The sequence below is a fragment of the Marmota marmota genome, unplaced genomic scaffold (assembly GCF_001458135.2).
Source record: "Marmota marmota marmota unplaced genomic scaffold, marMar, whole genome shotgun sequence".
NCBI classification, from domain to species: Eukaryota; Metazoa; Chordata; class Mammalia; order Rodentia; family Sciuridae; genus Marmota; species Marmota marmota.
In genome coordinates, this window is record NW_026000026.1 from 935,592 (window position 1) to 960,380 (window position 24,789).

The following is a 24,789-nucleotide window of genomic DNA, read 5'->3' on the forward strand; positions in this document are numbered from 1 at the left end:
CCAGTGCCTGGGTTTGAGAGAAGCTAGGAGCATGACAGACAAGCTGAAGTTAAAGCTGGAGAGTGCTCTGTCAGACATAGGGAAGAACTTCCTGGCTACATGGTGAGAAACAGGAGATGCCCCAGGTTGCTCCCTTCCTCCCCAGCAGCTCACTCTCACTCCACTTTGACACACCGAGAATGGGAGGGTCTTGGCTTGGGGTGAAGGTGACTCTGGAGTCAGAGGCCTGCTCAGGATCTGGGGCTCCCCTGTGGGAAGGGGTGGGCTCCAGAGCTGCCCCTGGTGGCCTCTGGCTGCTCTTGCCCAGGGAGTTACTCTTCAGGTCTTCAACTGCAGAGAGATGAGGGGCTGTCAGGACACCACCCTTGAGGCCGAGAGCTGAGGGCCTGCACACACACTCTTCCCAGGAGAGCACACTGTGGGCTCCACGAACCACCCTCTGACCCCGGGGCTGGGCAGAGACATCAGGAGCAGGAATCAAGACCCAGAGGCACCTCATGGAGTGAGCCAGGGTATCAACCCAGGTCCCACCTCTCAGCCCAGAACCCTGGCATCCATGTCCACCCCAGACTGGGATCCAGGGCAGGACAGTGGACTTACTCACAAACTCCCTCTGTACCAGCAGGACAGGCCCAGAGCCAGTGAGCTTGAAGATCTGCAAGGTGTAGCCCTTGGAGGGGCTCAGGCCCCCCACAGTGGCCTTGGGGATCTTGGTAGTCAACATCACTTCCTGCTCCGAGTCCCCTGCAATTGCACACCTGTGTGCACCTGTGTGCACGTGGGACAAGAAGCCTCCAGGCCGCCCCCCCGGTTCCTCCCTGGAGGCCAGGGGAGAGAGGAAGGTGTGGGTATGACAGGAAGGACTTCCTCCGGTGTGAAGCCCTCTGTGGCAGTGGAGAGAACCTGAGGAAGCCGTCCTGGGACGAATGTCATATGCCCTGCTCTGAGGCCCCTCTTCTGAGGACAGCTGCAATCAAACATGGAAAACAAAGGCGGGACCCAAGAGGACCCTGTCCCCCCTCAGAGGGCAGAGCCAGAACGCATGGCCAGGGCAGGCTGGGAGATGGCATCCAGCCTGCAGAAGCACACAGAGCCTCTGGCCCCAGTGCCAGGACGGGAGGAGGAGAAGGGGGCCACACACACCTGGGAAGGACGCAGTGAGGACACGAGGACACCAGGCTCACTCTTGGCTGAGTGTCACGGTGGCATGAGGTGTGAGGGTATGCAGAAACAAAGGGGGCAGGTTCCCGCTGTCAGCCACTAGCCTTTATTGAACACTTGCTGTGTTCCTGGCCCCAGCCCAAGCACTTCAGGGGGATCAAATCCTGGGGGCCTCACAACCTCACCACGCCCATCTTGCAGAGGGGGATCTAAGGCAACAGGGACCGCCACAGCTACTCAGCGCAGAACATGACTTAAACCCAGGAATGCACACCCTTGACCTGTGATGGTACAGCGCCCTTAACCTCATGTGACATTTGATTGCCGTGGTAAGTGTCACAGGGCACTGCCTATTTTGTGGAAGTGGTTTCCTGATAAGTGGGAAGATTTAACCAGTAATGTTTCCTTTCATTCTTGTCCCCTCCACCATGTCATGGTAGCACCAGGCCCTCCAGATGACCACACCATGTTCTTGGGCTCCTAACCTCCAGGGCCATGAGCCACATAAGCTCCCATTGTCTACATATGCTGTCACAGCAGAAAGGGACTGGACACAAGCCCACCAGCAGCAGTGTGCAACAGCCTACAACTGGGATGCCTGAGATTTGACATAGGCACAGAGCTACGGGGTGTGGAGGGTGCATGGGAGTGCTGCTCTGAGGCTCTCGCACCCCGAGAAAGGCCACAGCTGCAGTGGACATAATGGCTGAGGTTTCCCAGGTGGCCACCAGCAGGGTAAATTAACAGGTAACTTCTAGGCTGAGGGGACACCTGTCCACGTCCCACCCCTATTGACTAATCTTAATTTCACACACACACAGTCAGCAGCCATTGTTGGTGGCCCAGCACTACCGCCAAAGACTCTTGTCAGCAAATGTTCTCAGACTGTGATCTAGGGACCAACTTCCAGGCCACAGGAGACAGCATCACAGGGACGCCTCTGCAGAACAAGAACCCCGCATCTTGTTTCTTCTACAAATAAGTGTCAAGGAAAGAGCAAGAGGTGAACTATGCAGATGAAAAGTTACTTGAGACGTAGGAGCCCAACAGGATGTGTGGATTCTTAGGGGTCCCAATTTAGACAAGTCAACTGTAAAGGCTAGAAAATTAGGTTAGAAAATTCAAACAAACTAAATGTTTAACAATTCTGAAGCAGTAATACAGTGGGGTCATTTGAAGGGTAGTGGGCTGTTTTCAAGCCTGTTCTTTTACAGGACATACTGAAATTTTGAGAGACAAAATTACATGACATCTAGGATTTACTTTAAGATACCAGTGTATGGAGGGAGTTGAGGGGCGAAGTGAAGTGAAGTGACAGTGGCTGGATGTTGCTAACTGGAAGCTGAGTCTCAGAATAGGGGCTTCATTGTGCTACACTTCCTTATGAGTGTGTTCAGATTTTTCCATGAAAATATCAGCTCAGAAGTCAAGAAAGGAGAATAAAATTGACAATGAGAATAACAAAAAGGAAACAAAGAGGAAGATGGTAGATTTAAACTCAAATCAGTAATTTCACTAAACATAAATGGTTAAATTTTATCAATTAAAAGGCAAAAATTGTTGCACTGGATGAAGATAACGCCCTACGTATGCCACTTAGAAGAGAGGTCAAGAGTGAAAGAACTAGAAAGGATCCTTAATGTGAACACCGCCTGCTGCAGCAGACTGACAGACAAAAGCAGGAATAGGGTGAAACACAGCTCCATAAGGGGCCCTTCACAGTGGACAGGTCCTGTCTGCCAGGAGATGTGTGGGTCCTGGTCATGTTGCACCAGACCAGGCCTCTGCATGTGAAACAAGACCTGTGGGGGACATGTCCACGGCCACAGTGGAGACGCAAAACGCTTCTCACTGACGAACCAGATAAATGGACACAAAATCAGTAATGACACAAGAAGCTTGAAACATGAAATAAATAGATGGGCTTAATGTGAGCACTGGAAAGTGTTACCCAGCAACTGCGAACTGCATGTACTTTCAAAGTCAAATGGGACATTAACCAAAATTGACCACACGGGGGCCATAGGACAAGGTACCTTCCAACACATTAAAATCACATCAAGCATGTCTAACCACACACAATTAAGAAATTCAGAACAAATGTAGATAGAAAATCCCTCCTGTTTTAAAACCAAGAAATTTACTTTTAAGTACCTTATGGGTCAAATAAAATCGTCACAATAAAAATTAGTAGATATCTTAAATTGAATAATGATAATTTTACATATCAAAATGTAGCTGCAAGCTGGGCACAGTGGTACACTCATCCCAGCAGCTGAAGCCGATGGATCCAAGTTCTAGGCTAGTCTCAGTAACTTAGTAAGACCTTGTTTCAAAATAAAAAATTAAAAGGGATAGGGTTGCAGCTCAGTGGTAGAGCACCCCTAAGTTCAATCCCTAATACTGAAAAAAAAAAAAAACCCTTTAAGCAAGATATCTGCAAATCAACTCAGCAATATAGAAATGAGGATGAAGAACACTGACCTAAGGGTTGTTGGGCTGGGTATCCTGTGGTCTGAGCCTGCACTGGCCCTGTAGGCATCATCGTGGTCCTAGCTCTATCACTAGAGTGGACACTTGGGCCAGGCACTCTGCCCTTATTCAACCCACATACTTGTTGGCATGCAGAGTCCAGGCCATTCTGAAAGCCCCTGAAGGCCCCAAGGCTCATTTTGAGGAAATAGTCCTTGCTCAGTATGTATATTCTGAGCACCTTCCGTGTGCTGTGTGCCAAGGATGCGGATGGGACACAGAGGTGTACGTGTCCTCAAGAGAGAGAGGAAAAGAACACAGAAACCATAGGGACTGCATTGGGGGTCATGGCCCACCATACAGGGGTGAGGCTCAAGAATGGAGGAGGGGAGCTGCTAGCCTGCACGAGACAGTGACCACCATGCTGACACCCCAACACAGGGAAGGAATCAAGGAGGAGAGAGGTACAGACCCCTTACCTGCCATGGGCTTCACCTGCACCAGGTAGCCCAGGCCACTCCCCAGTGACTCTCTCCACTTCATTTGCAGCCGGTCCTCAGGCAGCACAGTTAGCCTTAGGTGGCCGCTCACTGCGGAGACAGGAGGGGGAGGTCAGGACTGACACCAGTGCCCAGCCAACCTCCTCCTCCACTGTGCCCAGCTGTGAGGAGAGTGAGGAGGACCTGCCTTGAGATCTGAAGGGCACTGTCCCATCTTGGGGGCTCTGGAGGGACACGGTGTACCCTGGGCATCTGAGGCCTTGTCTCCTGGGGAGCTCACAGGGAAATGCCTGCCTAGAGGGCTGAGAACCAGCCCTCCTGTGGTCCTCAGCAACAGGACTGCACTGGCAGCTTCTGTGAGAGGAAATTAAATCCTGCCCTGGGGTGCCTCTGACCCCTGAGGTTGTGCCGAGGAGGGCAGCAACCGCTTGGTGACAGAGGTGCCAGCCCCCAGGGCATTGTGGCAGCCTGGGATTTCCCAGTTGCCAGTCAGTCTCAGGAGAAGCAGCTGTGCCTGCAGACTCTCTAGAGTTGTCAAGGTCACTACCAGGTTGACTCATTCCTTGGGGGCACTCTGGGTGCAGAGTCCCCACCCAGATGTGTGTGCACATGATGGCTGCGTGTGTGCACAGTGGTGTGTGTCTGTGCATGCACACGCACGTGCAGCCTCAGCCCCATGCTAGAGAATGACTCCTGCTGGGCAAGAGGGGTGCCCATGACTGGTGGGAACAAGAGGGGCAGTGTGGGCCGGAACTGACCTCCCAGGGAACTTCTGGGCTCTAGGGAGTGAGCAGCTATTTTTGGAAACTGGGGATAGAGATGGGCCTCTTCTGGCTGCCACACTGGGAACTGGAGTGCATGGGCCAGGCAGGGGACACCCAGCAGACACAATAACCCATTCAGAACAGGAAGCAGCTGAGCTGGTCTCTAGATGGGTCCAAAGGGTCCTGGATGCCCGGGAAGCCTCCTGCTGAAAGGCAGGATGTGTGGGGATGAGGAGGGGGCTCTGAAGCACCAGCTGTGGGCAGAGCCCCACTCTTGCCCATGAAGAACCTTTTGTTCCTCCACTCTGCCTCTGACATGTTGGGGGCCTGCCCAAGCTTCCACCCTGGGAGAACCTGCACTAGACAGGGTGACGTCCCTGCCTTCACCTGAGCACATTGTCTTGGTAGAACTGCTTTGTGACTTGGCTCGAACTGACAAGGGAGGCTCCTTTCTAACTGAAATCATGGTCCCTGTCCAAGATTTATCTCTTTGGGTTATTCTGAGCAGGAGGAGCTAAGGTCAGTCCAGGTGCCTCCCCACCAGAGAGTACTGGCTGGGAAACCAGAAACCGGCAGGGCCCCAGACCAGACCTGGGTTCTAGTTGCCCCATGGCTCCATGGTGGGCATGTGGGAAGCGGGGCCAGATGTTGAGGTTGACCCAGAACCTGCAGATGCAGACAGGGACAAGGGGCCACCAAGAATGAGAACAGCAGTTTGTAGAGCCTGGACTGCCACAGAGGGTTACTTCCACCCCGCCAGGGAAGCAAGGTCCCGGCATGAACTGAGTTACAGTGGTTCTGTTGACAGAAACTCGCCTCCAAAAACCCACTGGACCAGGACTTTTCCCAGGGAGGCACCTCCAGCATACACCTTCCCCAGGCCCGTGTGCTGTTCCCCAGGGAGTCAACACTGAGAAGCTGACAGCAGATAGGTGGCAAGGGCCAAGTGGAGGTGTCCCTGCCCCACCCAGAGACCTCAGAGGACAGTGCAGGAGAGGCAGGGGCCCCTTATCAAGATGTGTGCTGTCTGGAAACCATGCTGAAAGGCAGTCACGACATAGCTAAGCAAAACAGGGATGTGACAGAGAATGAACAACTGCAGAGAGGAGGGAATGAAAAGAGAAACAGAAAACACAAAAGCACCCCAAGGCCGGGGGAGACTGCAGGCCACTGTGACGCTGAGGTGAGACTCACGGGAGTGAGTCCCCTCCGCCTGCCTGCTCTGCCGTCACTGCCTCTTAACTGAGCAGCCTTGACTCTGAGAACACTCGCTGGAAGGAAGCCAAGAGCTCACCACAGAGGACTTGTCCTGCAGGGGTGGGGACTGTCCCCAGGACCCCCTTACCTTGTCCCAGCCCATGTGCCAAGGTGGTACCCAGCCACAGCCAGAGGCAGACGTGGAGGCGGGCTCGGGGGCTCATGGTGCACAGCCTGTGGGAGGAGAAGCTTTGACTCTTCACCTCCACCCACCCATCAGTCCCCACTGACCACACAGCCAGAATTTGTCCTCCGTGCCTCTGTGAGCCACGCAGACAGGTCCCACAAACCCTTCTGGGGGCCCAGAGGCCGGTGACCTTTGGATGCTGTTCCCTGCTGCCACCCAAAGCTGAGGCTGCACTGGGGGCCTTCCCATCCTGCTCCTGGTATTCACACCCACAGTGGATGCACACAGCTAGACAACTGAGTGACAACAGGACCTTGAACCCCCAGCTGCCCCTCGCCCCAAACTTATAGTGGTTATGGACTGCTGCTCGTGGGGGTCCTCAGGCTGGGGACATCGTCTGATCATTGGACACATGGAGGGTCTCTGCCAGGCCCAGCCTCAAAGCAGAAAGGGTATCGGAGACATTAGGAGGTGAACGAGAATAGCAGCAGGTGCTTCTGGGACAGCACTTGCCAGGGCTGTGTGAATGTGGGGGGCCTGGGAACCAAAGTCAGACAGGGTACCCAGAGGGCTGACAGTTGAGAAGGCCAGGGTGACCTAGGGACTGCTACAGGGGCAGGGAGGGGCCAGGGCACAAAAACAACCTGGTCTGGGACATGCGAGCTGAGGCGACCTGTCCCCAGGGCTGGTGGACAGACCCGTGCTGGCTGGCTGGGATGAGGGCCCTGACCAGCACACTGACTCCAGCCTTAGGGAAGAGGAAAGCACTGCTCACAGATGAGGCCCCCGATTCTTTGTGCTGAGCAGAGGGCAGGTGACAGCACAGCCCACAGCCTCCATGGTGGGGCCAGGGTCCTCCTCCAAGTCCTGATTGACCCAGACCCTCCAACCCCACCCAGCTGAGCAGCAGACCACCCACTGCACACCTCTCCCAGCTTGTGCTCAGGGGTATCCCCACCAAGCAACATCCCCCCCACCCCCAAGGGAAGACCCTGCCTGTGGAAAGGCTGCTAGCCACACAGCCCCATCCTGGACCTTATCCCCTTCATGGGAATGCACCAAGTCTGGGGTGCCAAGCCAGTACTGAGCAACCAACATAAGGAGACCCTGGCACCAGTGGCCTGGAGGAGAGGCAGCTGTGGGCTGGGTCCTATCTGGCCACAAAGGATCCAGCAGGACAGCCCCCAGCACTCCTAAGCCCCTGAACTCCACCTAAGTCTGAAACCTCCCCACCCTTTCTGCTGGGTATCACCTTCCCTGTGAGAAGGGTCACTGAGAACTCAGGATAGCCCAAGTCTCCAGGCTGCACCCTGGCCCTGCTGCCCACCTAAGAGCTCATCGCCTATCCCAATCTTCCTGAAAGGTCAAGGGCACCCTCACAGACCTGAGTGGTTCCCCTGTCCACTCAGCTGAGGACTGCAGGCAAGTCACCGACCTCCTCCTGCTGCAAGCACGGCGTCCCTCACTCCCCAGGGCCTTCTGATCCATTCTCGTCCTGCTGTGGCCAGTTAGGACAGGGCTTATGAAAGGCCCCGCCCCCAATATTCAAGCCCTGCCACCACCAGTCCCCACCTTCCTCTGTGCTGTTGCCTGGGGCATATCCAAGGAGAGAGAGTGGTCCCAGCACAAAGGACCCCAGTGTACATTCAGGGAAACTACCAGGGATAGCAAGCGCTAAGCACCTTACTCCTCATTCCCTGAGGGCTTAGCCCCTGAAGAGAAGCTCACAGGTGAGGCCACTTAGAGACAAAGGCCACATGCAGCCCTGGGCACTGAACTAGTGGGTGCTGGATGTTAGGGCTCTCTGGCAGCTTATGTGAAGGGCAGAGGCTGGAACAGCTCTCAGGATGCCATCAGGGAAGAGGCCACCCAGCCTCTACTTCCTTCTCCCCTCCTATTGTGCCCCAGAACCTGAAATCCAGTGTTCCCCAGGACCTTCCACTCTGCACAGGTCTGGTGAACACTGCCCCCAGTGAAGCCCTCCTTGCACCTCTCAATGGCCCACAGGTCCCCTGCAGGCCAGCCTGTGACCAGCGCTTAAGTGGACCCCCATCCCCCACCAGACCCAACAAGAACTCAGTCTATCTGTCCTGGGCCATGTCCCTGAAGATACTCTGCAGAGTCAGGGGGAGGTTAATGTCTGTAGTCACAGCCATTGTGGGGTCCCCAAGATCTTGGGGGCTGGGGTAGGCTGCTCAACCATAGCTGCCCTCCCCCAGGAAAGGTTTGGGAGTCACACCCAGCCCCCAGCTGCCTGGCCAGTGACTGGCCCACTACGGAAGGGCAACCTGCTTCCCTGATGCCTCACTGACACCACCCATGTCTCCATGTCAGCCCAACAGCCCCAGGCCCTCAGCAGGGACTGCAGAGATGGCCCAACAACCTCAGGCACTTCTGGCTCACAGCAATGTGACTTCATGTGGGGAGTCCTGTGCCTTTTCATCCCCAGACCTGCCCAGAGATCCCTCAAAGCTCCCAGTGCCCTTCAGACCTTACTAGTCAGGTGAGCTCTGGGGTCACATGCCAGAGACCCCTCTTCCTCTATCCCACCAATGGGGGTAGGGTAACCCCAAAGGCCTGCAGGAAAAGCTCCCATGGACCCTCAACCCTCCCGCCAGCTGGTTGGAACAGGGCAGGACCAGTCCTCCTCCTAGCTGCCCCTGTTCATTCATCAAGCCAATCCTACCAGGCCATCTTCAGCTTGGTTTTTCTTCCTGCTGGGCAGCACCTGGGCCCTGCCAGCATGGGTTAGTTGGGGTTGGGGGTGACAACACAGTTGAATGGGTGTAACGAGGGGCTGCCCAGTGGCTGCTCAGAATGCCAATCTATTAGGAACTCAAGAAATGGCCTTGAGGTATCTACTAGTCAGGCTGGTGCCTAGGGTGAGAGTAGGCATCTGGGACAAACAGCACAGGCCCACGACATGGACATCTGCTGCCTGGGATGTCTGCGGCAACCTCACTGCCCCCTCTAGGACTACACTCCATGGGGTTCCCATCCACCCATAGCCATGTAGGAAGCGACCCTTTAGGGCTCACCAGGGCCCTGCTCCCATGTGCTTTATGGAACTCCCTTTGGTGAGGGATCAGACTCAGCAAAACAGTCTGTCCTCTCCTGTGAGGGGTCTTGGTAGTAGCCTCAGTGCTTCCTAGAAGCAAGCTTAAATGGGGACCAGCTAGCAGGTGCCATCTTCCACTCCCAACAACCCCAGGGCAGATGGCCCATTTCCTAAGGAGTGCTGGTATACACTGCAGGCCCGGAACCAGGGCACTCCACCCTTCCCACCTGGGGATAGGCCTTGGGACAGGGATGCAAGCTGTGCCCAGAGCTCAGGCTGCTCCCCCAGTGATGAGTGGTGGACACACATACATACACACACACACACACACACACACCCGGCTCAGGAAGTCCTGAGACTGGCCCTCTACAGAGCCACATACCTACCCAGCAGCGCTCTCCAAATTGAAGGCCCATCTCAGACCCAGATAGCTACAAACCCTCAAGGCGGACACACCCAGGACCTGGTGGCCTTGCCAGCATTGTGACAAGCACAGCTGTGGCAGGACACGGCAGATTGCACACAAACCACACAAGAAGCAACAGGTGCATGCGCTGCTGGTAAAACTGAGGGTCAGTAGGGGTGTGGGGGGGGTGCGAGGAGAGGCCCAGTGGCCCTCCCAGCAGGCACGCAGCAGCAACCCATGGTGGGTCTTGTCTGCAGGGCACTAGTGCCTCCAGTCCCTGAGCTTGCGATGCACTTGCTTCACAGTCCAACAGGCTCAGGGCCTGGGTGGGCTCCACTGCGTTCAGTGAGACCTCAGTACCACTGTGCAAGGCGGGGCACACAGGAGGGAGAGCCATGGGTGCAGCCACCAGTGTAGTGATCCTCCAGGTGCCTGGGACAGGGAAGAGCTGACCATGGTGGACACAGCAAACAACAAAACATTGGCCAGCCCCCAGCAGGATCCTCACAGCAGGATAGGCAGGGACCAACCTGCAGAGCCTGCTACCCCAGCCTACTCTGCTCATTTCTGAGGTGTCCAGGGTATTCCATGATGGGAAAGTTCAAGGGCTGAGGCCAGAGCCCACTGAGCCTCTGTGGAGGGCTTTTCTGGCAAATCAGGGCCTGGAAAGGGCTGACGGGATGGCCAGAGATCCCAACAATGAGCTTCAGAGCAAAGGCCACAGGAGATGTGGACCAGGCCAGGGGCTGGGCAGTAGTACAAGCTCCAGTACTGCCTTCGGCATGTCCATCTCTGAAACTCCAGGCATTTTCTTCAAGGGAAAAAAAAAAAAAAAGAACCAGCTCAATTCTTTAAAGGTAAAGAGCACTTCCACACAGACTGGACAGCCTGATGGTGCTGGGCAAGGCTGTGGCCCTGGGGCCTGCCCCCAGCAGAAGCAGTGAGCCTGGCTCTCAAAGACACCTGGTCCCCAGGTCTGATGAGCCTGAGAAGCTGCCCCGTCCTGGAGTCCCAAGGGGCGCGTGCACAGTGGGCACGTGCACAGCAGGCACATGGCCTTGGACAGCGCAATCCCACACGTACACCCCCCTGTAGCACCAACAAGTCTGGCCTGAGACACTACCTTTGTGCTGTGGCTGCTGTTTCTTGGGTCAAGAGGAAGGAGGAACTAGGATGAGGGCAAAGTGCAAACACAGCAGTCGCCCTGGTGGGGCTGGGAACTGGGCTGAGGGCCCTACCAGTTCTGGTTGTCCCAGCCATCGTCTGCTGCCACAGACGGCACTGCCCTCTTGGTGGCCTTGGCCCTGCCCTCACCACAAGCACCCTCCCAGCTCTCCCATCCGTCGCTGTTGCTGTTCTTGTTCGAAGCGGAGCCCGAGCCCCACACATCCCAGCTGTCCGAGCTCCTCCGCCCTGTGGAGGCATCTGCGCAGGTCCAGCTGTCGCTGCTTGGGGATTTGGCCTTGGGGGGCTCGGTGGTCCCAAAGGTCTCCCAGAAGCTCTGGTCTATGGCGCCACTTGCGAAGGTGTCCCCACGGCTGTTTTGGTAGCTGTGGCCCTCCAGGGGTCTTTACAGAGAGAAGGAGGAACTCAATAGAGATGGCAACACCACACTCGAGCCGTTGGTGGCCCCAGGCTGCCCAGCTGGGATGACTGCTCTGTGGGCCCAGCCCAGTGCTATGCCTACACGGGGCTGCCGGCCCCACCAAGCACTTCCTAGCCATGCTTGCTGCAGCAGCACCCACGGGGGGGGGCAGTGTTGCTCTCACTGTAAAGCAGAGGGAAGTGGGCTGGGGGAGGGCCACTCTGGGGATGGGCACAGAACCCACCAGAGGACTCAGGCTCTTGCTGGCAGAGCCCACACTTTGTGAGTCACTAGAACTGGAGGCTATTTACCAAACAGTGAATCAGGGAAGGGACAGAAGTGGCTTCTGCCCATAAGCAGGGGCACTGGGAATCAGGATGCACCGAGATCAGAGCCCTGTGGACCCAGCGCCTAGCAGAGGCAGGTTCCTAGGCTCAGGATGCTAATTGCCTCTCAGAAAGCCCATGAGAAGTGGGGCCAGGGCAGTGCTGTGAGACACAGGATGCTGGGTGGGGTCATGGCATACCTACCTGTCAGAGGGGTCTTCTGCCTTCCCAGAAAAGAGGGTGGTGACGTCTCGCCACCCCTTACTGCCAACTCCCTGGACCTGGAAGACAGAGAGGAAGGCTAGCCAGGGCCGTTCTCTGCATAGCACAGTGGCTCCAGGGTTCTCTGACACAAATGCAAATGTGCACTACTGGGAAGACCTGACAGAGTTCAGAAATAAGGGTGCCACGCACCCACGCTACGCACACAGCAACACACAGTGCCCAGGCCCCACGCAGAACCTGCTGCTGGCTGGCTGCCTTTCTGCAGAACTGGGGACTGAACCCAGAGGTGCGTTTCCACTTGACTGCATCCCTAGCTCTTTTTATTTATTTTCTAGACAGGGTCTTTCTAATTGCCAGCTGGCCTTGAACTTGCCATCCTCCTGCCTCAGCCTCCTGAATCACCGGGAATACAGGCATGCACTACGTGTCGCCATCCCCTACCTTCCTCACGGTTCATCCTAAGCCAGCTGGTTGCTGTTGGAGATGGGACCTTGTGTGGACAGTGAAAAGCCGTGGCCTTCACGAGCTCACAGTCCACACTTGGGAGGAGGAAGGAGACGTGAGTGGAAGCTGCTGGCTAGCTCAGCCTTAATCATGCTGGAAGGAAGGTCCCCAGTGGCTTCCCCAGCCCAGGGCCCCAGGCTGGGCGCCAAGACTGCACATACGCCCCACACAGCCTCTATAGAAGTTATGGGGCTGGCCATAGCTCGAGGCAGGCATTGGCACTTACCAAGGGCCAGGCCCGAGGCAGCAACAGGAAGGGGAAAGCAATAGGTCAGTGGCGGCCAAATGCCATCGGTCAAGCTGGTTCCATGTTCCGCAAGCCCTCGGGCACCAGAAGGCGATGGCCAGCGCTTCACGGTTCCCTGAGGCACAACGCATCAGGCCTCTTCCCCCACTGTGGGCCATGCTAGGGCCTGGAACATGGAGACTGGCTTCACCATGCCCACATACCAGGTGGGACTGCCCTACCTTGGATGCCAACTGAGAGAGCCCACTGGACACATCATCAAAAACCCTTCCCTCTTTCACCTGCACAGACCAAAAGGCATCATAAGGGGGGGACAGACACTTAGGGGGGTGCGGGTTGCCAGTGTGAGACCCCTGGATCTGTCACGGGGATGACTATCCTATACAGTCCCACAAAGGAGACAACCCCAACACCTCGGCTTCCTGGGACCATATCAGTACAAGGACTCCTCAGAGGGGTGTCTCCTGCCCCAGCTGCTCTGTGGGCTGCTGGCCACACCCTAACACTCAAGCCTGAGGACAGGCTCGTCCACGTCTGTGGCTGGGCTACTGGGGTGTGAGGCAGACAAGAGTTGGGCTCAGGACTGACTGAGCTGAGGGGGGGTCCCAGGGAGAGATGGAGGAGGCTGCTGGGTCAGAGGAACAGGTGGAAGCAGGGCCTCACAGGTTCAGGAACAGGTGGTCTGCAGCCCCCAGCACATGCCCACATCCCCTAGCAACAGAGGGTCTGGTGGGATAATAAGCACTTGGCCTTTGGTGCTGCTCTACCTTCTCCTGCGCAGGCTTGAGGACGTTCTCGTTCAGGCTGTGGCCTAGCTCCGAAGCCTGTGGAAAAGGACATAACGTGAGCCCGGCAGCACTTGCCATGGCACGTGGCTAACACACAGCCCAACAAAGTTCTGCTAACAGAAAGGAAGGCAGCCAGATGAGGGTACCCATGGGGCAGGATTACAGCAGACAGGAGACACTGCTGAGGAAGGGAGTTCCCTAGGCCCCAGCCTGCTTGCCCATGGGAGCAACTTCCTCGAGCCCATACTCTTCGTCATGAGGACAGTGGGCTGGCAGTGGCAGGCTGCCTGCGGGGCCCTGCCTCCTCTCCTAGGAGCACACTTGGAGACACACTAGGAAGGGAGGTTCAGGCAGAAGCAGAGGAGAGCCACTGAGGAAGGACAGGCCTCTAGGAGACAGAGCTGCCTGGGGTGTGGCATGATTTCCCCCTTCTGGCAAGGCCAGAAAAAGCAGAGACAAAAGACATTAAGGGGAATGACTACACACACAGAAGGGTCCTCCCTAGCAGAGTGAGATTTCTGGGATGCTTTGGGTGGAGCTAATTGAACCTAATGAAAACCACAACAAGCCTCATTTCCTGGGACTCCCCCAGGTCCATCCAGCACACAGGATCTGGCCCTGGGGGGGAAGCTGTGGACCGACTCCAGCCCAGGGAGGTAGAAGCGCAGCATACAGGGGGACAGTGCAGGGGACAAACGCGGGCAGAGTGAAGCAGGTTCCCAGCAGATGTGGGTGGCATGCACCAGCAGATGTGGGGCTTTACCGGCTCAGGCTGCTGCTTGTAGCCCCAAAACTTGACCCAGACGGCACGGAGACAGGAGAGCAGGAAGAGAGCGGATGGGAGGAGCAGTGTTTAGCACACCAGGCAGTAGAGGGCACACCCTCGGCTGAACTGTTCTGATGGTGGCCCTGGGAGGGTGTCCCCAGGCCTCGAACCAGCCTGTGCCAGGGTCTTGATGGACACTTTTCTGCTCCAAACTCACCACATTCCAGAATTCAGGAGTGAGACTCAGAAGCCTGACACAGGCTCTGGGACAAAGTGAGGACACGATCCTGGTGGGCACAGCTAAGGGTGTGCAGCAAGAACCCCTCTGAGGAGGAAGTGCCCACAGGCAGCGAGTGCTGCAGGCCAGAAGGGCCTCCTGGGAACTGGACTCCTGGTGATAGCCAAAGGGCAGACCCTAAAATCCTGCCCAAAGCACAGTGGAGGACAGCCCTGAGCACCTTGTGGCTTGCTGGGGCCATGCCAGGTGATGAAGATAAAAGAAATGAGGGGTAAGCTCCCCCATGGGCTGCATTGCTAAGCCCTGGGCCAGCAACCTGAGGGACAGCCACACACTGGGCAGTCCCTGGCAGAGGCAGCCTCTGGTCCCCAGCTGAACTGTGCAGACACTGAGGTGACCCCACTGATGACGTGAGGCCCTCTGAGCCACAATCCCCGGGACCCAGGCACAGGGCCAGAAAGCTTCCAGACTGTACATGTGATGGCACAGTCTCCCATCAGAGTGTTTTAAACCTCAAAACTCTTTACCTTTTGACTTGCTTGGGATCCAAATTTTGTAGCCTGAAAGGAAAAACAAAGACAGGTCTTCTGAGTCAACAGTCTGAACCCTAACCATCATGCCTCAGCTCCTGATGGCTACCTAGACTGCCAGCACTGACCCAGCAGCAGCTCCAAGGTACCCAAAAGCACTGCAGAGAGGCCAGCCCCTCATGTTCCTGGGCCACGCCAGGCTGGGCGAGCCACAAGGTGGCTCCATCCTCCCAACACAGAAGCCAGGTCAGCAGCCAACCAAACTGTCTTTTATGGGCCTTCCCACTACCTTAGCCCCATCCGCCCTGATGGAGGGTCAGCTCGGGACCCAGCATGTATAGGCCAGCACCCCAACTGCTGCCACTTGAGGAAAGCAGTGGAGACCCCAGCAGGAGCCAGCAACTGCCACGTGGCAAAGCAACAGTGAGCCAATCCAGAGGCTCCAGTTGTGAATGCTGCTGGCCTGTCTGCTCTGGATCAGTGGGCAAAGCCACCTTTGTCCCTGTTCCTCTCGGAGCCATGGCTATCTGGGCAGCCCCATGCCCAGAGCCCCTGTACCTGTCCGGTTCAGGCTGCTCCTTCCTCAGCACTGACCAGGGCATTGTGGGGCCTGGCATGCTTCCCACACAGTACTGTTGTCTTGCCCAAGTCCCCAGCTTTTCCCCTGATTTCAAGCAGAGGCGAGAGGGAGACCCTAACCTATCCAGTATGACTCTGAAGACTGGGAGGCATAATCTGGGGTACAGGCACCCATGACCTACTCGCTGGGACAGAATGGAGCCTGGGGACCACAAGGGCAAGTTCACTTCTGCAGGCAGCTGGTCCCTGCCAAGGAGACACCTGCCACTACAGTAAGGACTCCCAGGCAATCTGCAGTTGCCAGGGCCCAGGCTCTCAGCTGAGGCCCAGTGCATGGTTAGAGGTCCCAGGAGCCTATCTCCCGGGCCTCCAGGCCAGTGGTGGCCAGCATGCATCCTGAGGTGACTTACACCCTCTTTAGCCGCAGAAGCAAACCTGCTGGCTCCCGTGGTAAAACTGCTCCAGCCCTGAGAAAAACAAACAACAAAAAAACATGTCAGGTTCAGAGCCTGTGCACAGCACACTGACCATCCAGCAAGGGTTTCTGCAGAGAAGGACTCATGGAAGGCACCTCAAACACCTCTGCAATCCCTACTCTGGGGAGAAAATGAGGTGCCTGCTTCCATGGCACCACTGCCCCAGCTGCAGTGCTCAGCACCCAGCACACATCACAAGTGGTCACCATGAAAGGACTCAGGAACTAGCCTGCCACAGGGCAGGGCCCCCAAGCCCCATGTGCTCAGTTCATGCCGGTTACTCTGCTTGCTCCCTCTGCCTCCTGTAGAGGAGCAGACGGGGGTGGGCAGAGGTCACAGGCCTCCATGTAAGTCAAGGCTATTTTCTCCTAAGCCTTCCAAGCTAAATCAAAGCTCTTTACAAAAAAACATGTCATCAAATCACAGCTACAGGCTGGGGACGTAGCTCAGTGACTGAGCACGAGGACCCTGATTCAACCCCCAGAACTTGAAAAAAACAAAAACACCAGCTTACCCTGCTCCAGGTGGAAAGCAGGCAAAGACCTCCACACCTGAGACAGCTGCATTCGGCTGTCTTCCCAGGGAGACATCAGCAGAGGGGAAACCAGATGACAAAGTGACATACTACAGGGGTATGTCTTTGTAAACACCCACAACGGGCTTCAGGCTAAAATCTACTATTCCTCCCCAGAAAGCACTAGTAACCACTGCAGGGGAGAAGGACCTCAGTGCCAGTGCCCAGACAGGCCACCTGCCAGGTCTGACTCAGACCTCTGAAGCTGGGCTCTGGAGACCCAGCAGTGGTGCTCCTTGGAGGGGTAGATACAGCTTGCAAGAACTTCTGAGTGAGAAATCCATTTGTTTTTTAAAGAAACGTGCATGATTCAAAAGCAGACAGCACAGAGCACAGCCTGCCACCTGTGCCCGTCAGTGGTGACCCAGGCACACACCAGACAACAGATTCTTGGTTTTAACCCTTCTCACACAGGGCACCCGCCCTCCTGGCACCTTACTTATTTAATTAATGTACTGTAACGATGTGGTCTGTCATCTTTTCCCAGGCAGTGTCCAGGAATGGATGCACCACCTGCCACAGAACAGCCCTCTCTGGCTAGACCCCTGAGGCATTAGTATTAAAATCGCAGACCAGTGTGTAATGAAAAAAAAATTTTTTTAAAAACTAGTTTCCTTGGAAAATGAATGGTGAAGTATCCTTCCAAAGTATCCTTCCAAAACTAGCAGCAAGCCCAGGATGTTGTGCACTGAATATCTGGCCTGGAGCTCCTGGGCCATGAAAGCAGGACCACACACTAGGGGGCTGAGCACTGCCACCCAGGTTGCCAACACCCACGCAGCCTCGAGACTATCAGCCCAGGAACCTCACCTCCTGGCCAACCCACACAACACAGGTGGCCAGCACAGGGCTCAGGGTATTCCTTGGAGCGAGGACAGCTATGGAGGTTCTTCAAAGGAATGTACCTTGAAATAGATGTTTTGTTGCCAGATGTATTTGGGATCTGCATAATTTAAGTCATGTTTTTATAAAAGAGTACTTTGCTGAAGGTGAAGGAGAAGGGTCTCCAATCAGATGAAACAAAGAGCAGGTCATCCCAGGCCCGCCCACACTGCCATGCCAGGGCCACCCTGCCTGTGGCAGGTGCTCTGCAGGGCTGGGACCCTCACCGAGTACAAGGATGACATAGCATGGTTGAGGAAATCATCTTCCTTCTTCTGAGGCGGCACTGTGTTCCCGAACCCCACGTAGCGATTCTCCTGAGCCCTGAGGGTGAAGCACAGACAGGCAGCAGCTGCTGGCATGGCTCTTGCTGCTCCTGGATAGCGGAGACCTCAGGCCCTTGTAGGGTGTGCCACTCCCATACAGGACAGGCTGTGCCTCGCAGCAACAGGCACACCAGCCACACCCTTCAAAAGCCCTCCTGCCACATCAGCTGAGGGTCCCCAGCAAGACCCCAAACCCAATACCAGGGTTATAGGAAGAAGAATCAAAACAACAATCTGATAGCTCAGGGATTAAAAATTCATTCACATATCAGGCAGATTCCAAGGAAAAAAAAAAGAGATCTTTTTCTTCTAAATATTAGGTTTTCTTTATCCTCATGATCCCTGATTCAAACCTGGGCTGACCAGGGCTTGCCACAATAAGACCCTGCATCACAGATGCTCCAACCCTACACAGGCCTAGCCCACCCCAAAGGAAGCAGCCCTAACCCTTCAGACTCACCCCTCAAGAGGTGGCCTACTAAGATGCCCTAGCCTAGGAGGTCTTACCCTGGACAGGAGCTGAGGTCATCATTCAGCCAATCTTCAAAAGCCTTATCTGCAGAGGCTGTCACGTTCTGTGGCTGACCAGAGGGTCTGAAATAGAGTGAAAAGTTGGTGAGGGTTGGGTGCAGTGGCACACGCCTATAATCCCAGTGGCTTGGGAGGCTGAGGCAGGAGGATCACAAGTTCAAAGCCAGCTTCAGCAAAAGCGAGGCACTAAGCAACTCAGTGAGACCCTGTTTCTAAATAAAATACAAAATAGGGCTGGGGATGTGGCTCAGTGGCCAAGTGCCCCTGAGTTCAATCCCAGGTATGGCACCCCCTGCAAGAGTCAGTATGGCCAGCGCTGAATGAAGTGGCATGCGGAGGCCTGCAGTGTCGGGGTTGCTCCAGCAACACCAGCTGGAACCACCTAGTCATGTGAGAAGGGCCTTCACACCTGGAGTCAGGCCAAAAGTGGCCTGTGCTGGCTGGCAAGGGCAGGGAGGGTCCAGGGCTAGGCAACAAACTGCAGCTGTCGGGGTGCTAGGACCTCTGCCTAGGTTCTGCAGGGAGCAGCCTCCGTGGCCCAGCCACCCACATCCTCCTCCTCCACACAGGACGCTCCTGTAGTGGGATGTGCCATCCTGTAATGGCCTGTGCTATCAGGACCCCTCCTCAAGTGGACAGAATTGTCCACACCCCCAGGAGGCCACTGCTCATGTGGCCACACAAGACCCCATGGAAGAGAATGCAACCTACTGGAGACAGGGGAGATGCTCTTTTATCTGCAGGCTTATCTTTACCAAATGAATTTCTTCTAGAAGCTTGTGCTACTTTGGCAATTTTAAAAAGATGCATTTCACACTGACTTTTAGGAAGAGCTGGCAGTTGGAGCCATTTCCATGACAGAGGTAAGCAAGGTTCTGTGGGGATCCTGCATAATGGCTAAGATCACAGTGGAGCTAAGAACAGCGCTGAGGCCTGACTGGCAGGCCAGAGTAGTTCCTACCGGTGGGCAGTGGATGATAGCATCTTGGGCTGAGGCGGGGTCCAGTTCTGGGCAGGTGATGACTCCAGAGACCACTCTCTGCCTTCAGCCAGCGTGGCCACCTAATGAGGGGACATGAGATGTCAGAGTATGTATGTGCCCACTCAAGCATGTCCAACCTCACAGGCCTGTGCTACTGCAGACACTCTACAGACCCTCCAAGGTTTCAGCAGCTGTGGCTCAGGCTGGTATGCTACGTGTGAGCACCAAGGCCAGGCCTCATGGTGTGATGAGCTACAGTGCTGCAGAGCCCGGATCTCATGGCTCCCACTTTTGGCCCCAAAAGACAAGTTCTATGGCTTCTCTCGGAGGCACTGTGGCCAACACACACTTAAAGAATTACGCTCATGGTTCCCTTTCTCCTGTTAATTACCGTCTGCTTCCCTTGGGACAGCAGAGCCTGCTCTGGATGGGGTGAGGGCCACAAGTCCTCACCTACACCTGGACTGTGCTTGGCCTCAACAGGTACGTTCTCTACTGATGGGAGAAGCCCAACTCCGGAGTCAATGGAGCCACACTCCAGCTGCCACGAACGGAGGCACGGCCCAGAAAGCAGGGCGCATGCAAGCCGGGCCTGCCGGTACCTGATCCCTGAAGAGCGCAGCAGCTCTGCTGCTGTACTTGTCCTGCAGGGACCAGCAGGGGTCGTAATCCTCCTGTGACTCCAGGAACTCCCGGAACTTGGCATTCCCGCCAGCCTTCATCTTCTCCAGCTCAATGTCCTTCCACTTGTCCATAGTAACAGAGCGCACAAAGCTAAAAACCAGATGCCGGTCTGATCACCAACTACCCAAGGATATGGGATCCTCCCCACCCAAGGTCAGGCTGTGAACTGGACAAGGGTGCTTCCTGAAGCAAGACAGAAGCCAGAAGAAGCTACACAGAGGCCAGGCGGCCAGCACTGGACAAGCTGGCATACCTGGTAGGGTGGGGAGAAGCTCCCAAGCTTCCTAGGCAGGCAGCACTCTGGGTGACAGGCACCCACCCCAACATGAACACTAAATTAGGTGCAGGATCTGTGGAGGCTGAGTGGAACTGACCTGAGGTGCACCCCAAGCCCACGGTGTCTCCCCGAGCACTCCAGGCAGATCCAGATGCCATAGGTCACGCTGACCCACTGAGGGTTGAATGCGCCGCACTCAAAACAAACCTGAAAGGGGGCCATGTGCAACTCACCAGGCAGCTTAGGCCAGGGCTGGGGACCCCCAAAGACCCGCTCCCAAGGGGGCACAAAGGAGGGCAGGTAAATGTGCAAGGCCTGCATGAGACAGCTAGTCACTGCAAGCCCAACAGCGCTGCTCCAGGTGGCCAGAGGGCACAGGGTCAGAATGAAGCTGAAGGCAGCCGAAAACTGATGTAAGGGGAAGATCCTCCCACATGATAAAGATTCAGATGGAGGCAAAGCAGAATGTCCTGAGCACAACTTGGGCAATGTGGCAGGAGCCCCGAGCCCCACTCCCCACAGCCCTGCTGACGGTGAGCACCAGGAACAGCCAGCGGCTCCTCATGATGCTGGTCAGCTTCACCAACAGCCCGCTGTTTCAAGAAGGGCACAACCACAGCCACAAGTGACCCAGGAGGGCCACTAGCCACCCAAAGTGCTGCCAACAGCATATACTCACGTTGTTCTCATCTTGTGCCCTGACTTCTTTAAGAACTTTCCTGGTTCTTGGGCTGGCCATGATGCTGCAGAGGAGGGAAACAAACCTCAGACTTACACATGGGTTGCTGTTACTTCACAGACAAGAAATAACTGCTCAAATGCTACAGTTCAGGCTAACTCCACAAGAACTCTTGCTGAGCGGCTGTGAAGGGGGGCGTAACACTGCCTCTGCTGGCCATGCAGGGCCATCCACTGAAGGATACTCTTCACACTCTGTGATGCCTCCAGGCCACCACCGCAGTGGTTAGGGACACTGAGATCACTGGTGCTGTCCACTCTGCTTAACTACTGTGTAACACTCAGACTTCACAGTCTATTAAAAAACAGTCCTCGGAGACTGGGGATATAGCTCAGTTGGTAGAGTGCTTGCCTCAGATGCCCAAGGCCCTGGGTTCAATCCCCAGCACCGCAAAAAAAAAAAAAAAAAAAAGTCCTCTTTTAATGATGAACTCATAGCCAAGGGTGGCCTTCACAAAACACACAGAAGGGTTGCTAACCCTGATTTCCCTACTTGAAAGAGCCATACAACAGGGAGCCCAGGTGCTCAGCACATCGCAACTCAGCATGGAGAGATTCCCAGCCTGTGACAATGGGCAAAAGGGTGTCCCTGACTGATACTGTGAAAAGGCCAGCCTGCTGGAAGGTGTGTGGGTAGGTCCTCTGTGGAGCCATCCTGAGAGATGGAGGTGACAGATGGTATAGTCTCAGCAGGACAAAGACAATGGCCCATGGAGTATCAAACCTATCACATGACTCACAGGGACACTGATGGGGACAGTAGTAAGGTTCAGGATGAAGAGAAAAGCTACTTCTTTCTTTACAAATCTACTAGCTTTAGCAAAGTTCAACTTCAACTGGTGGCCCATTTAACTCATGACCAGGAATACCAAAGCTGGAGGAAGGCAGTGGTGCCAACCACAGCACGAGATGCAAATTACCCCACTGGTCCTGCACACGCCAGAAATAGGAGGCCTGGAGGCAAGACCTGGGCCTCAGGCCTTCCCTCCCTGCCAGCCTCAACTGAGAGTGCCATCGCTCTCATCCACCTCTCAAACGAACCTGTGCTGCTCCCTCTAACTCGAAGGACACCACATGTGGAAAACACAGGGCACGCTGTATATGACAGAGGCCACACACAGGCTCACAGCTGACATTTTCAGTGCCATCTACTTCCCACTCTGCCGCTGCACTGAAAGTGTTGGCTTGGACTGGTATTCCAATTAACGGTTTAATGTGAGATACAGCTTAAAAAAAAGCAGCAACTGGTATGACCCCTGTTCCATACTTCATTTTAATCTCAAGTTTGCAGAAGTAAGGCCTTCATGGAGGGGATTCTGCCTCAAAACACCACCCTCTGAGTGGATCAGCTCCTGCTTCCGAATACTCATGAGGACCACTTTTAAGCAATTTGAAGTTAGAAAATACTGCTTTCTATAGTTGATTGAAATGAAACCAAAAGTTCACTCTAGGCTCCCTCCCACTCAGAATTCTGTGCCAGGGTGGTGTCTGATTGTGAAGTGACTGCCTGAATGCACTCATCATGCTAAGCACGGATTCATCCGCAGCACTGAGGCAGACAAAGGGAAACCCACATCTGGAGAGACCCCCTGGTGGGTCTCAGCTGTAAAGCCCTTTGGATACAATCTTCTAATGACCACATGCAGGCTCCATGTGGGGCTGGTGTACAGGGACAACAGATGTGCAGACCCACACAGATGTGCTCTCAACCTGCCTCTTTCCACTGCACTGTGGGCCCTCAGGGGCTCTTGACTTGCTCAACAGAGGCAAACCGAAGTCAGGACTGGTGAGGCTGCTTCAAATTTCTAACTTAGGAAGAAGGGCATTCGTAGGACTATCAGAAAGAGAAGGTAGAGACATGACCAGTTTTGGGTATGAAGGCCTTATTTCTCTAACTGAAATGCTTACTTTAATAACATGGAAACAAATACCTCCTACTTTCAAAAGCATGCTCATGGTTTATGTTGAAAAACAGTCCAAGTCTTAACACATGAAACTAAAATGATAAAAATGTCCCTCTGTCTCTAAGTGGACTAACTTTTCAGTAAATGCTCAGGTAAATAAGGGCACTTTCTGAGTCCTCTAAGCCACTTTCCAGGACATTCAAGCCTTGAATTGAGGCACCCTTATCCTCTGAGACCAAAAGAGACACACATGTAAAGACATTGCTTAGTCTCAAGGCTGTGGAATGGGTGACAAGGAGACAGGAATCTTTCTCAGTGGAGCCATCCTGAGAGATGGAGGAGACAGATGGTACAGCCTAGGTCAGAGGCACCCTAAGAATACAGGTTAAGAGTAACAGCCCTTCTTGGTAAAGCGCACGTACTGCTGCCCTGACCTCGGCAGGGATACGTCCCAGAAACACCCCCGCCCCAGTTCTGTCAGGGTCCCGTTTGGCGCCGTCAAAGGCCCTGCAGGCGTATCGGGCCCGCAGACGCAGTTATTTCCCAGAATCGGTGGCCTGTGGTTAAGCCACGCAGTTCCTCCAGACCCAGGGAGACCCAGCCAGGCTTCAGGGCCAGTCCTTGCGTCTTTCCCTCCAGCCCCCACGCAGCGTGCACGTCAGAGACCGAGAAAAATGGCAAAGCAGGCGGAGGCAGGGAGGCTGGCCTTCCTGAGGCCGAGGCTGGAGGGCGCGCGAAAGGGTTCGAGGAGCCCCGGGGTCTGCGCCGGGCCCGGCGGCAGGGCGGAGCTGGGGAAGAGGGCGCTCCGGGGGCGCGGGTCCGGGTCCGGATGCGGGAAGCACGGCGCGGCGGGCCCCGGGCGACAGTCGCGCGCTTACCTGGTGAGGCGGGCAGGACCCGGATCGGGCCGGGGTCCGGCGGGGTCGCGCCCGGCCGCGGTGCCCGCACAGCCGCGCTGGTCGCCCACCGGCCGCCAGCAGCTTCCGGCTACGTCGTGCTTCGCTAGGCCTCGCGGGAGACCGATGGGGCGGGACTTCCGTCTCCGAGCCGGAGCCCGGAAGCGCGGCCGCGCAGTCGCCATGGGGACGGCCTTTCTTCTGGTGCGCGTGGGCGTGGCTTTCGGCCCCGCGCGGCGCGGTCTCGGTGCTTGGGTGGGTGCCCTAGCTGGTGTTAGAACCAGGAGGCTAGGCCGGACGCCGACGCCACGGATCGTTTCGGCCATTGTTCAGGACAGGGTTCCGCCTACGGGAACGGACCCACTTTCCTGGTGGAAAATGAGCCTCTGAACGAAGGAAGGGCCTGGGCTTGTATGGGTCATCCTGGGCGGTGGTGGAGGGGGCATGTCAGTTTTCTTGGGCACCCAGGAATTTGGGCTTCCTTCTATCAATCAGTGGAGGAGTCATTTGGAGTGCTTAGGAGTTTGAGCTCTGAGGTCAGGAGTCTGTGCTCCGCATCTGGAGAGGATTCGCTCCGAGGGCGGTCAGTGCCCCTCAGAGGCTGTCCCCTGGTGTGATGAGACCCCTCCTTCCTGCCTGCAGTTAGCGCCAGGAAAACATTTGCTTTCTGAAAGCTGTCAGTACATGGCTTTCCTTTTTACTCCCCTTTTCTCAGGCCACATTATTTTGTGCATTTTCCATTTTCCCTATCAGTTGGGCGGCCTGGGGAGCCGGCAGGTGGGCACGGGCACAGCTGGAGGCTGGACAACCCAGCAGGGAGGCTGCCTGGAGATAGAGGCTCCCTGCAGCGGCAGGCAGTAAGAACATCAGACCCCTATGTGAACATAGCTCCTGCAAGCAGTCACTGTGGTGGTCTCTGGAGGTCGATTCCAAGGGATTGGGGGTTTCATCTTTACTCCATGCCCTTCTGTATATTCTACATATCC

The 24,789-nt window shown here is 55.6% G+C and overlaps 2 protein-coding genes across 36 annotated transcripts in view; both read right to left on the reverse strand.

The window, feature by feature from the left end:
• Positions 1 to 10,869, reverse strand: part of Col20a1 (collagen type XX alpha 1 chain) — a 33,037-nt gene extending 22,168 nt beyond the window's left edge. For 23 of the 25 annotated variants that reach the window (XR_007350307.1, XM_048810659.1, XM_048810653.1 and 20 more), the window contains exons 1-5: positions 7,666 to 10,869; positions 6,243 to 6,328; positions 4,113 to 4,223; positions 601 to 744; positions 175 to 330 (exon numbers count right to left, since the gene is read on the reverse strand). Coding sequence is in view for 24 of the 25 variants with exons in the window: in XM_048810659.1 (XP_048666616.1) it covers positions 175 to 330; positions 601 to 744; positions 4,113 to 4,223; positions 6,243 to 6,328; positions 7,666 to 7,769 (601 nt within the window). In the remaining variant the exon portion in view is untranslated. Of the gene's footprint in view, positions 1 to 174; positions 331 to 600; positions 819 to 4,112 lie in introns of all 25 variants that reach the window. The other 2 variants (XM_048810664.1, XM_048810669.1) reach the window with 2 other exon arrangements.
• On the reverse strand, positions 10,870 to 23,935 carry Arfgap1 (ADP ribosylation factor GTPase activating protein 1). 11 transcript variants are annotated; one of them, XM_048810675.1, is made up of 14 exons: positions 23,786 to 23,935; positions 20,945 to 21,008; positions 20,363 to 20,472; positions 19,907 to 20,078; positions 19,284 to 19,384; positions 18,299 to 18,385; positions 17,693 to 17,789; positions 15,944 to 16,000; positions 14,952 to 14,984; positions 14,184 to 14,213; positions 13,400 to 13,456; positions 12,854 to 12,913; positions 11,861 to 11,931; positions 10,870 to 11,313 (listed from the first exon to the last, which is right to left on the reverse strand). In XM_048810675.1, the coding sequence occupies exons 2-14, from the start codon at positions 21,002 to 21,004 to the stop codon at positions 10,980 to 10,982; spliced, it is 1,269 nt and encodes a 422-aa protein (XP_048666632.1). In that variant the 5' UTR covers positions 21,005 to 21,008; positions 23,786 to 23,935; the 3' UTR covers positions 10,870 to 10,979. The 11 variants fall into 11 exon arrangements, with proteins under 11 accessions (XP_048666632.1, XP_048666635.1, XP_048666633.1 ...); XM_048810678.1 differs by lacking the exon at positions 15,944 to 16,000; XM_048810676.1 differs by lacking the exon at positions 14,184 to 14,213.
• Positions 23,936 to 24,789: the final 854 nt, after the last annotated feature.